The 13,097-nt window shown below is 44.0% G+C and overlaps 1 protein-coding gene across 4 annotated transcripts in view; it reads left to right on the plus strand.

Moving 5' to 3' along the window:
• BIN3 (bridging integrator 3) overlaps window positions 1-13,097 on the plus strand; it is a 79,019-nt gene that overhangs the window by 27,853 nt on the left and 38,069 nt on the right. For all 4 annotated transcript variants that reach the window (XM_039521620.1, XM_039521622.1, XM_039521623.1 and 1 more), the window contains one exon: window positions 5,790-5,838. In XM_039521620.1, coding sequence (XP_039377554.1) covers window positions 5,790-5,838 — 49 coding nt within the window. The remainder of the gene's footprint in view (window positions 1-5,789; window positions 5,839-13,097) is intronic.

The raw sequence follows: 13,097 nt of genomic DNA on the forward strand, positions 1-13,097 counted from the left end.
AATGTTGTTATACAGGAGAATAGATAAAACCACAGCTGCAGCCTTAGATTAGGGGTCTGATCCAGTCGGATGATCCCTCTGCATCTTACTTTCAGAGGGGACTACAGAAAGTGCCCTGCAAATCTCATTGGGCTGTATTCCCCATTGCCTAGTGGATTTATCTTCAATGCTCCCGTACATGCGGAGGAGAATGTCTACACATACAACGCTGCAGCGGCGCAGCTGCATCAATGCACATCTGGTGAAGACACTCCGTGCCAACAGGAGAGCGCTCTCCTGTCAGCATAACAAAACCACCTCTGCAAGTTGCAGAGTCTGTGCTGGTGGGAGAAGCTGTCCCGCTTACGTAGCACTGTCCACACCGGTGCTTACGCTGGTGTAATTTATGTCACTCAGGGGGGTGATTTATTCACATCCCTGAGCAACATAAGTTCTGCCGACATAAGCTGTAGAGTAAATACAGCCTTAGACCCTTTGGTGTGTGGTCTGAGCTTGTACATGGAGAGGTGTACTACATTGCTGGGGAAATTTCAGAGAAAATTAGCCACAGCTTCTCCCTCCCTTCCCCACCTTCCCCTCCCAGGGGTTCCTCAACTTTCCTGATGGGATGCTTTCAGGATTCTCTCCACCCATCTACACCTTTTTCTTACTTTAAGCGCCCACCCCCTCTCTTCAGTACTTCACCCTCCTCCATTGAGGAAGACTAGGTGGAGCCTCCCTTCTGATATCGGTGTTCCCAAACGAGCCAGAGAGGCTGCGGTTGAATGACTCACAACGTCCCGATGGGGGCTGTGTGCGCTGCCTTTGCCACATTCCCCCTGCCAGTCTGGAAAGTGAGGCCAGGAATCTTCAAGGCATTACCGTTACTGTGGCTCGCTGAGCTAAATGGCTGTATCTGACCAGAGAGCTCTTCAGAGTGGGAAAACTCCGACTCTGACTCAGCATGCCCACACTGTTTATGTACATGATTTCAAGGGATTTCACACCCCAAACACAACCCCAGCTTTCTCTCGCTTAGCAGAAATAATAGAACCGAAACACACACAAGTCCAGGTTTCTTCTCTAGGCTGTGTGGAAACATGCTCAGGTTTCTAGGGTAGCATTTGCGGCTCTGGCACACCAGGAGGAGGCTCCGTAACACATAGTAAAATATCTGGAACCGTATGTCAATCTGATCTATTTCTGATATGTTCATCGCTGTAGTATCCAGGCAGACTAATAATACCTGGAGCTCTTCATCTTACAATGCACTCTGACAGCTGCTAATTTGTGCATCCCACTATATTTGTTAATCATATTATCCCCATTTTACGGATGGGGAAACTGAGGCACAGAACAGTGAAATGACTGGCCCAAGGCGTCACAGCAATAGAATGTCCGAACTGGGATTAGAACCTAGGAGGAGTTATTGGCTCTCGGGCTTGTGCTCAGATTGTTGGAGCACATCTCTCTCTCTGCTGCCAGCAGCTTCTTGCAACTGCATTTCAAAGCTGCGGGTGTGTCAATTTATTTTACAATCTCAGCTAAGATCAGTGGTTCTGATCTTCTTACTACTTCATTGCTTTATTCCTTCTGTTCTTCTTTCCTGTGTTGCTTTTTCACTGAGCCATATTAAACCAGGAAAATTGTCTCAAAATATAAAATAGCCTTTTTTTTCCTTTTTTTCTTCTTTTTTTTTAAATAAAAAAATAGACATTATATGAACAGGGTTTTTTTAAAAGGTTTTTACTGAGATAGACATGATGCTAATAGAGATATTTGCTGTTTCAAAGTATATTTGTAGTTTTGTTGAACATCCTGTTGACTTTCTTTTGCTATGAAAGAAAATAGTCTTTGTTTCTTCCTCTGTACACAGAACTTTTTGGATGTGAAAATCCTTTCTTCCCAACTGAGCTGGAGTTGAAATATCCTGTAGCTCGCGCATCTCGCACTGCCCTTCATTGCATAAATATAATGAGTAGTTTAAAGAAAAGTGAGCCATCTGAAACAGGATGGGCTGATCCCATTATCCATTAATTGACCTGAGCTGCTTGTTTTATTCTAGTTCGGCTCGAGAAGAAACGCAAGTGCTAAAGCAGACTATGTCAGCTCAGGTTAAAGGTAGGAGGAAGGAGTGATACAATTTAAGCTCAACCAGGCTACTCAGGTGCTGTAGAAGACCTGAAATACTCCCTCGGTCTGAGCCCGGATTCCTCCATCCCCTTCCATCCTTCAATTAGTTGTTACATAAACTACCAGTTGCCTGTACCCTCAGCTGCTGGTCTTGGTTGATTTAGAACACTAGGATCCAGGCTTTCTAGTATGATTTGTGATTTAATCTGATCGGTTTCCACTCCACTGTTTTACTAGAGTTTACTTAGTTTTGTCATGCTCTTTAATGAAGACTGACAGTCGGTTTTTCCCCATGCCTCACACACTTTCCAGAGCAGCTGCTTTCCCTTAGGAAGCCCCCTTACTTCATGAGATTGCAAAGCTGTACTGGGTAGAGAAATCTGATTAAGTAAATGGTGAAAGGTCATGTTTTAGTAAGACAAGGTGGGCAAGACAATGTCTGTTGTTGGACCAACTTCTGTTGGTGGAAGGTACAAGCTTTCGAGCTACGCTGAGCTCTTCTTCAGCTTTGGGGAAAGGAACTCAAAATCTTGTACCTTCCACGTACAGAAGTTGGTCCAATAAAAGATATTACCTAATTAGGGTTGCCAGCCTCCAGAATTGTCCTGGAGTCTCCAGGAATTAAAGATGAATCTTTAGTTACAGATAATGTCATGTGATGAATCTCCAGGAATTCGTCCAACCAAAGTTGGCAGCCCTATACCTAACCCACCTTGTGTCTCTCCTATCCTGGGATCAGCACAGCTCCAAAACCACTGCAAACAAATGTTTAGAGACTCACACAACTACAGCTATCTTCACTGCTGCTCTTTGCGTTTTCCAGCCGGCCACTGTCTGTTGCAGATTAATTTGCTGGAGGCATCTGTTTGAATGGTCTTCTTTGGCTGGTGGTGTTTCAGAGCCTCTGCAAGGGGCCTGTATTTAAATTCTGTGTTCATTTCTGTGTTAACTAAGATTAATCATTAGCAACAGAGAAACAATTATCCCTTATTGTGCACAGTGTTAACTGTTCTTTGGCTGGGACTGTAAACTTTCTGGGGCAGGGACCATGTCTCTCTCTCTCTCTTCTGTAATGCACCGTGCAATTCATGGTGCAACATGAATACTAAATAATGCATTCAAATGGGGTGCCGTTGGTGGAATTTCCTCCACCTCCTCTTATCGGTACAGCGTCACTCACCATAATATCTCTGTTTAATGCCACATCTCTTCTCATGGATTTTTAGTGCTAAGGGCAGGAGACTGGGAATAAGGATTCCTGAGTTCTATTCCTGTCTGCCATTGACTCACTTTGTGACCTTTGGTAAATCACTTCATTTCTCTGGGCATCACTTTCCTCCATCTGTAGAATGGAGATAAAGATTCAGTGTTTGTAAGCACTCGGAGATCCTCTGTTGTAACGTCATGTAGAAGGGCAAAGTATTTAAAAGTGCATTTGTTAGCTGATTACTTCAGCATGGTATCAGGGATGCATGGTACCTCAGGATGCCACTCTAGTAGCTGCATATTGTATATTTCACAGGAGATCAAATGGTTAAGCTTTGACTTATACATGCTTTCTTCACTTACTGCCAGCAATCTCCATCTTCCAGTGTTATGTTTCTATAGGAACTCCCGGCAATGCCTGCTGCAAGATATTATCAACCAGTCTCAGGCTGGGCACAGCAGGTCCAAATTCAGCAACGGTGTTGCATCTGTTTACACCGGGAGCTGTATTTGGTCCTAGTTTTCTTCTTCTCCATCCCACTGCTCCCCCTCAGTTCCCCCGTTTTGTTCCTGGCCTCTACCTGAGGACAGTAACTGATGCAGATTTCACTGTCACAAATAACTACCTCTAATGATAGATAGCACCTGGTTATACTGACTCCAATAGTATGACCAGTGCCCAGAGGGTACTAAGGGAGTCACCCCGTTTTTATTGACTTTTTGCCCATGTAGAAAAAAGAAAAATCTTTAATTTCCTATTCCTTCCTGTAAGGCACCACAACCAGTTATTGACTGTTTAATTATATGCTAGACGATTGTTTGTTTATAGAAGATGTGTGATTCATGGTTGCTGTGACTGCCAGTGGAACTGGAAGGGGTTAACAGTCTAAAATGACATCAGCCATGCTGGAGAACAATAAACAGGAAGTACTCCAGAAATTAAATTTAAACATTTGTGACTAATGTTGACTTTTACTCCATGGTCAGTTCAGGAGGTATGGATTGCAGTCTAGGTTTATTACTGGTTGCTAATTATACCATTGGTTTGACTATGCTTCATTTCAGCCAATCAAAGAGGGAATTGGGTCATTGAATGATCTTGTTTTTGCTGTCATTCCCATATTAAGTGTTGTCTCATATGGTGTGGTGTTTGTGGAGTGGTGCCTGCAGAGAGAAGTCTCTAACTGGTAGTTTAATCCTAAAAGTTAGTTGTTGTATATAAGAGATTTTACAAAACCAATAGGGTAATAAAAATGTTTTCACAGTTAAAAATAATCATTGGAAATCTGTAGTTGTTTGAATTAAAACTTTCCTCAACAACCCTGCATCCTGTAAGTGAAACTGATTAGAGACATTTGTGAAACTGATTAGCCATTTTCACTCTGCAATACTGACAAAAATGAACTGGTTAAGAGATTAATATAAACTAAATTAGATTTTTTAAATTAATTTTATTAAAAAATATGAGAATTTGTTACTGTTTGCACAGGACCATTAGGGGACTTCTGCACCGTCTGTTTTGCTTCTGGTACAGAACATTGTTTGAGACAGGATACCATTCCTGGATAAGGCTATTCCTTTTTTAAAAATATGTATCTGAATTCTCCCCGTAGCTACACCAGCATAATATGCTGTAAACTGGGTTTAGTATAAACTGGGAGCATTATGGACCATGAATTTTAACCAGACAACATAAATTAGTCTAATACATTAAAAGCAATGGCTGAATTATTGTGTTTTTGTTACTTTGGTTATCAAGTGGGGAAAGAAACTTAATTATTTTAATTGCTTTATGACTACAACAATCTGATCAAGCCAAAACTGGATACATAGTGAGCACTCTTCACCTTCCAACTAGCTTATGTGGGGGGGAATAGCTCATCCAGATTGTACTCATAACCATATTAAGGTTTTTAAGAATGAAGGCTGTTCAGCTGGCAGGTGAGCCATCCCTGCAGCTGTTGTAAGAAAAATCCTTTGAAGCAGCTCAAAACTGCAGACGCTTGGGTAGTGGTTTTTGAGGGTCTTTCCCTCCCCTCTTTTTAATGTTCTCTTTGTAAATATTTGCAGGGTTTGATTCCTTCCTCCCCACCCCCGCCTCCCCTTTCAGATTTATTTTGAAATTTTTTACAACCTTCAGACCTTTGTTCTGCCAAGGAGTGCCTTGGACATCTAGAGCCCTTAATAGGACACTGACCGGAGGAAAAAGAGGGATTTCACTGCTGGAGACCCAGCTGGCACTGCTGTTTGGGAAGATCACTGATGCCAAAGCTGAAGCAGATTCCAAAGGGAGATGTACTTTATCTTGAATGTAGTACCAGGATCTGGGATGTTATTCCACTGAAGCTGGCATCCAAAAATCCTTCTCTAAGAAAGAGCTTGGGGAACGTGTTTTTTGACATCGTCGCATGTGAGGCCAGCTATTCTTGTTCGCTTACATATTCCTTATCTCTCCCTCCTCCCTTTTCCAGGATTCCGTTCAAGATTGGGCAGCCCAAGAAACAGATTGTACCCAAGACGGTGAGTAAACCAATTCCCCCTTTTTAGATCCAGTCTGTGATCATGTGGCTGGTGAGTCAAGCCAGCACTTTGACTCGTCCCATTTTTGTGTGTGTGTGTGGGAGGGGAGTGTGAGTGAGCAGAACCTGTTGCTGTGTTTGACCATCACATCGTTGTGCTGTGGGTGAGGGGGAGTCCCAGCTACATGCAGTATTTTGGTCTCGGGATCTGTTTTTTAAGGGAGTGGGCTCTTTCATTCTGGCACAGTTTTCCTAGGAGATGACTGAACATGCTTCCTTCCTTCCTTCTTTCAGCAATGGCTTGTTTGTTCATCCTTTCTGAGCAGATGGAGGAGGGGGAGTGGTTCAGATCGCTGAATATAACTGTTTCCAAAGGAAAGCTTATCAGTGGAGGCTGAGATGCTTAGTACTCAGGCATGAATTAATTTGTGCTGCACAGCATTTGCTTTAAAAGAAAATTAAAAAAGCATTTTGTATTCTGATGAATTTGAAAGTCCTTTCCCAAGTGCTGTTTCTTGCAGCTGGCTGTGGTATTTTCCCTACTTAAGCAGATGGTCCTTGTCCTGTGAAAGCTGTAGTGCTCACAGTAGCAATCCCTGAATTAACCTGCATACCTGCTTTAAAAGAAGCGTCCTGATCGCTAGTGTGACAGAGACATTGGCTTTATAATTATAACTGCATTGGTGAACTAATCCCCTGTACAGACTAACATTCCTGATCCTTCCTCTGTGGAACTCCTACCACTGCTAATTCCTTAGGATGCGTGGGTTACTTGTATTAAGGTGTCAAAGATGCTTTTTGTGGCATGAAGTTTCCCCTTGAGACGGAGGGTTTACTCTGCCACTTCCCAATATTGATGAATTGTAATCTTTTATTTAAAGGATGGTGTCGTTCTGTGGTGCTGCAGAACGACAATTTTCTGCTTTTGCTTTAGACTGGCAGTGCAAAATTTAAGCAAGGGACCTTTTTAAAGAACAGCAATGTTGAAACCCTAATGAGGGCCTTTGACTCCTTTTCACTCTTCTGTGGTCTTCCCAAGTTCTAGTGCTCCAGACCTCATATGTTGAATGCTGCTCTCTGCAAAGAAATACAACCCCCAGCCTCAGGCAAATCCACTGGATCCCTGTTTATTTCAAGATCCAGTTCAAAATTACCCTTTTTTTGTTTTTAAATCCCTCATTGACTTTCTCTATCGGATTGCAGAGATCCTGACTGTCTCACTTTCTTACTTGCTCTATCCACCTATCTAGCAGTGGTTTCTTTTCTACTGGTGCAAGAGCCTTCTTCTCCGCATCGCCTGATGACTTGAACAGTGTTTTTGGACATTTCCGGCGCATCTGATTTTTGTGTCTCATATAAGTACATATTAGTCTGCATTTGTCTGCACCTGTGAATTTCCCTTTCCTTGTGCCATAATGTATTGTTTAACTATGTAAAGTGTTTCAGGATGCAGTTTGTCTGAAAGACCTTATACTACATAAAACTGTGTTGCTGCACATAGTGCCACACACTAAGGTCTCCACTATCACCTCTGAAGCTAGCCCTCCTAATGGTAGAGCCAGGAGCTCAGATTGAACAAGAATTAATATTTGAACCTTCAAGATCTCTCTTTGCTCTCAGTTTGCAGTGGATTCTGCCCTAACACTCTTCCCTCCTGTTATGTCCTGTGCCTGGCATTTTGAATGGTGGCAGTATGGGAATGTCTGTTAGCTTCCTGGGTTTTGTCTTTCAATGTGGAGATACAGTATATCATAGGCAAATCCAAGAGATTGCTATCCAGTTCCTTCCTGAGCTTCTGTAGCCATTTTCAGTTTTCTCTTGCCTATCCAGTTGTAGGGATTTCTCCAGCACATCCACAAATAGAGATAAACTGGCAGTTATGGGCTGTAATTTCTGAAATAAAACGCTTTTGTCAAGTTCAGAGTATCCAAGGGGCAAAGATTCATCCAGAATTGTTACTGGTTCCAAGCTTTTTCCCCTCTCCCCTGCTCTTCACCTGTCCCTCCGCTTCCCAAATTCAGCAGAAGTGCTGAGAGTTTGAATGTTGGAAATTTTTACCTGGCCTCCACTATGCCATCTTGTTGATTGTAACAATACTTTTGGCACAGATGTGTGCCAAACAGAAAGCATGGAGCAATGTAACTGCACAGGGTAAGTGTAGAGCGCAGTCCTTCAAAGGAGAACAAATGACAGGAAACTACCATTCTCCCTTGAGAACCTGACCCTTCAGATTTACACTCCTCTTAGTTTCAGGGTATTGAAGTGATGGGCTGCTTTGTATCTAAGCTAGTTAGCGTAGACCTCCGAGTTTACCTCCCCCTTGCAGGCTGAGACATTCCATCTGTGTGGGCTTTTGGGAACAGCAGTACAATCTGCTTTAGCTCTCCATTTTGTTCCAGATGTTGGCCTCTGGAGGCTGCTGCAGGAAGTGGGAAGGTGTGGCATCTCCAGGGCTCCATCCAGAGCTCATAAGAAGGGAAGCGGTTATGGAGAGGATCTCCCACTCACAAGATTGTACCACAAAAAAAGAGCGGGGGGGCAGTTGTCAGAATTTAGCAGTTGGTTCCCACCAGAGCATGCTAATTCCAACACGGGGAGAGAGACAGAATCATTCTGACATGGCAGGCTTAGCTCACCAAAGGTTTTGTGATTAAAAGGCTCTAATACTAGTAGGAGCACTGGAAAATAGGTTGACTGGGCTGCAGTAGGAATTAGTCATGACTCCTTGTGCCCACTCGGTGCTGATCTTTTGAAGAAGGGCAAAGTGTCAGCCACCGTTTAGCTCTTCAGGTAGAAGGAAACCCCTGTAGGAAATAGCTGGTGAACTGAAGTGATCTCCCACCCCCCACATCTCCTGGCATGTCACTACTTTGTTTCCACCTAAACCTGGGCAAATCCAATTCCAGACGGAATAATCTCTCCCCTCCTCTTCCCCTGAAAAGAGCATCTGTTACTGAGCTTGTACAGAGGCGAGGAGATTGGGTGGGAGGATCTAATATACAGAGAGGACCTGCTGTCAGGGGAACGATAGAGGACATAGTAACACAGCCCAATTAAACTAATGCCCAGTGATAGGACTTAAACCTGTTAGAATTATATCTGTGTGCAGAATGTTTATTGTTTAAATCCAATGCGCAGTGGAAGCCTCTTATAGCGGAGACAGTTCCCTTCTCTCTCCACGTCCCCTCACCCCCAGGACAACTTCGCTCTAAGCACAAGTTACACTGTTCAAGCTGCAGTGGAGTTCCAGCTAACTGAAGTTCATATGTGTCACCCTGGGGTTGTACCATGCTCTTCAGTGGGGACTGGGTCATCTGAGTCGGCAGGTGGCTGAAAAGAATTGCGGCTTGTGCCTCTCCGCAGTGAGCTCTGAGCCTGGAGCACAGCCTCCCACTGCTGCCAGGCAAAGCAGGGGAAGCCAGTCAGCTCATTTTCTCTCTTGGAAGAGGGGAATCCAGAGCATAGCCGCCCCCAATAACCTTGGACAAGTTGGTCAGGGGTTCCCCACCTCCGTCTGCTCGATTCGGGGTGTATCCTTCCCCCACTGTGTTGCTGGCTGACCTTGAGTGAGTTTGCTGGGCATGATTGGCAGAGTGTATTCCAGAGCTCACAAACCTGGGTTGTAGACTTCAGAGTCTTCTAGACCCCACTCCCTTGATTTAGCCAAAGATTTTGGTGTTCCCTGAGACCTTTCGGTAACTGAGCTTCATTATAACAAGAATTCCATCCCAGCAAGTTTGCCGTAATTAGTTTCCACTGCACATGACTAACACTTGAAATCTCTAATACCGGAGTAACAGCATTGGTGGGATGAAATTAACGGGCCTGGTGAATTAGGTGACTGTGTCTATTACACTCTCCCTTCCACCCCCTCATTAAAGCTTCAGCGGGGTGAGTCCCATCCCTCTATTCTGAAGCTGCACATGATGCTCTTTGGGGAACGGCATAGAAGCAGCATTGCTTTTGTGCACTGCATATCCACCTATAGCCTTACTTAGAAGATGGGTAGGTGTGGCTTGCTGGTTTGTGAAGTCCACGAAATCCTAGTCTTGGGTGTACAGGCTCATATCCCAGCTTCACTTCATTTCAGGATTATTTTGGCCCAAGGTACTCGACTGTCAGACACAAAGGGGTTATTGTGTTTTATGCTAATTGTTCTGCTGCACCCAATTTATGCACGCAACTTGCATTGTCTAGGTGGGATCTTTGTTGTGTTTGATGGGATGGCACATACCCAGCAGAAGTTTGTGGTTATAATAAAACGTTTGGCTTGACTACACAATTTTTTCTCTTCCCTCTTGTTGCCAAGTCCCATTAAGGGAGTCTGAGTCCAATGGAATGATGCCATGTGGAAATCAAATAGCACCCTTCCTCCAGGAGAGTAAGAAGGCTCTTCACAGTACTGCCTTTCCATCCTCTAGTGGTGCTCATTGGTCTTGCATCATTTCCTCTCTACCACATTGCTGGTTACAACAGCCCCTTTGAGTTACAAAGATTCTATCATGGCTGGAAAGCCCAAAGTTCGAGCCCTTCTTGGATTTGTTACAAAGTCAATGTAATTCACTGGGGGGTTTTAAAGAGCACTTCAGTTAAAAGTCCTAAGTCTGCACTCGGGAGCAATCTTACAATAACTAACCAATGTGCATGGAACAAAAAGCATTTCAGAAAGGAAAACAGATTTTGGTTTCAAGCTTCCAAAAGTGAGTGAGATGGGTTGGAGGGAGGAATTATTTGAATGTGGAAACTTACTTAGATGGTTTCTTTTCTTCAAAGTACCTCTAGTGCTCATTATTTTTAACTTGGTAACTCTATCAGTAGCTTTTTGCTTTACATGTCAGATGCCTACGGCCATTAAGTTTCCAGGCTGGTGAAATGTAAGTGAGAGCTGAAGCTGCTGGGTACTATGCATAACGTGCTTGGTGTACTGTTACCTTGCCCTCGCAGCCCACTGCATTTGTCTCTTTCATCCACCTGTTGCATCTTTACATAAACCCGGACTGTGAGCATTCTGGGGCAGGGACTTATTTGTGTCGCATGATGGTCCATGAGCCTCAGCTGGAGTCTCTGGGTGCTACCGTAATAGAAATAATAATTAATAGTAGCTAGCAGAGGCACATGGGTGTGCAGAATGCAGTGACTGGTAGCCAACTGTTACTGTGGGGGTGAAACAAGACTAATGCTTGGGCAGCTGTCTCTGTATAAATGTCATTGGGGATGTGAGTGGGGAGGGGTGTTTGATGTGCTGCCTTGTGGAAAAGAGGATTCAGTCCCTGATATGCAGAGTGCACACAAGACAACCAGGCAAGGAACCCAAGAAAGATAGGACAGGATGAGAGTTTGAGGAACACGTGTACTCCACATAGAAAAATAACTTCTGTGTGAGAGTTGTGGCCTCCCTCAGATCAAATAGACTGAAATGCCTTTGTTTCACCCCCACGTACTGCAGGTAGAGGGGAGAATTGAACAATAATGGGTAAATCAGCAAATATCAGGAACCGCTCAGCATCTTTACATTTCGTTTCATCCCGAGCCTCCCCACCCCTTGCAACTAAGCCTAGAAATAACTGATTGCTGACCAAATGAAAGGGAAATTCTTCTGAATAGTACATCTGCAACAGGATGGAGCTTCATGCTGAGAACGGGGAATAATACCATCAGCCGTCAAAGGACTCGAGCCTGAGTCATGCCGGCCCCCTTTGGTTTGCAACCAGGACAGTTCACACAGACATATAAATAGAATGCAATAGTCTGGGGTTATTTTTACAGCCGGAACAATCATAGAAATATAGGGTGATTTTACTATGTGCTGGTTACCTGACCTGAAGGCACCAGCTGTCGTGGATTTTTGCAGAGCTGTGAACCAAGCATTGGCTATGCAAGCTGCCCCCTCATTGATCCACCCTGTCCTGGAGGGACCAATTTTAGCAGCGAGAAAGGGAGATCAGTCTCTGGAGCTTTTCAGTCTACAGAGACAGCCAGCGTGGGTGCCGGTAGTAGTGGTCTCTGTTGGTCTGGACACGTGTCCCCTTGGAATTTGACCGAAGCTCACCAAACTCACTACTCACCAAATAGCCATCAGATTGCAGTGACTCAGTCACTATTGACTTTGGGTGGATTTGAACCTGCAAACTCAGAAGATATTTAAGAAAGGGGGATTGCAAAAAATGAGGGTGACATTTACACCTGTAGGTCTCCACTTTAAAATATTGGCCTTATAGCAATTGGAATTGAAAACCAAGTAGGGGGAGTGTTATTAAATGTGTTGTTTCTTTAGCTATATTTTGTTGCTGTGAGTCTCAGTCTCAAATGCCTGGAGCACATGGAGTACGTTTTTAAAAAAAAATACTCTGGTTCATTCTAGTCTTGGCTGTGTGCAACGCTTTGCTGCTTGTTTAATAGCGTGGCAGTTTAACCACGAAAAAGGACCCAGTTTTGATCCCATGACAACAAAAGTACACGTTTACTCTTGGCTGGTCAGTTGAAATCCACGTGCTTTATTTGGTTGATAAGATGTGGAATGAATGTTTAAGTATGTGTTAAAATAGTCATAGATTCATAGACTTAAGGTCAGAAGGGATCATTATGGTCATCTAGTCTGACCTCCTGCACAACACAGGCCACAGAATCTCACCCACCCACTCCTGTAACAAACCCCTAACCTATGCCTGAGTTATTGAAGCCCTCAAATCGTGGTTTAAAGACCTCAAGGTGCAGAGAATCCTCCAGCAAGTGACCTGGGCCCCATGCTGCAGAGGAAGGCGAAAAACCTCCAGGGCCTCTGCCAATCTTCCCTGGAGGAAAATTCCTTCCCGACCCCAAATATGGCGATCAGCTAAACCCTGAGCATGTGGGCAAGACTCACCAGCCAGCACCCAGGAAAGAATTCTCTGTAGTAATTCAGATCCCACCCCATCTAACATCCCATCACAGACCATTGGGCATATCTACCTGCTAATAAGCAAAGATCAATTAATTGCCAAAATGTAGGCTATCCCATCATACCATCCCCTCCATAAACTTATCAAGCTTAGTCTTGAAGCCAGATATGTCTTTTTCCCCCACTACTCCCCTTGGAAGGCTGTTCCAGAACTTCACTCCAGAACTCCACCTGGAATGAAAGCACCAGGGAGTATCGTAGCTCATTGGAAATTTTCTGTCAGACAGCAGGTTGGAATAGGAAATCATTGATGTCATATTCGGAGAATACTTCTCTGCTTGGGTGATTTTTTTTTTTTTTTTTTAGCTTGTATACTCTTTGGG

The sequence above is a fragment of the Mauremys reevesii genome, linkage group 2 (genome assembly GCF_016161935.1).
Source record: "Mauremys reevesii isolate NIE-2019 linkage group 2, ASM1616193v1, whole genome shotgun sequence".
Lineage (NCBI taxonomy): Eukaryota > Metazoa > Chordata > Testudines > Geoemydidae > Mauremys > Mauremys reevesii.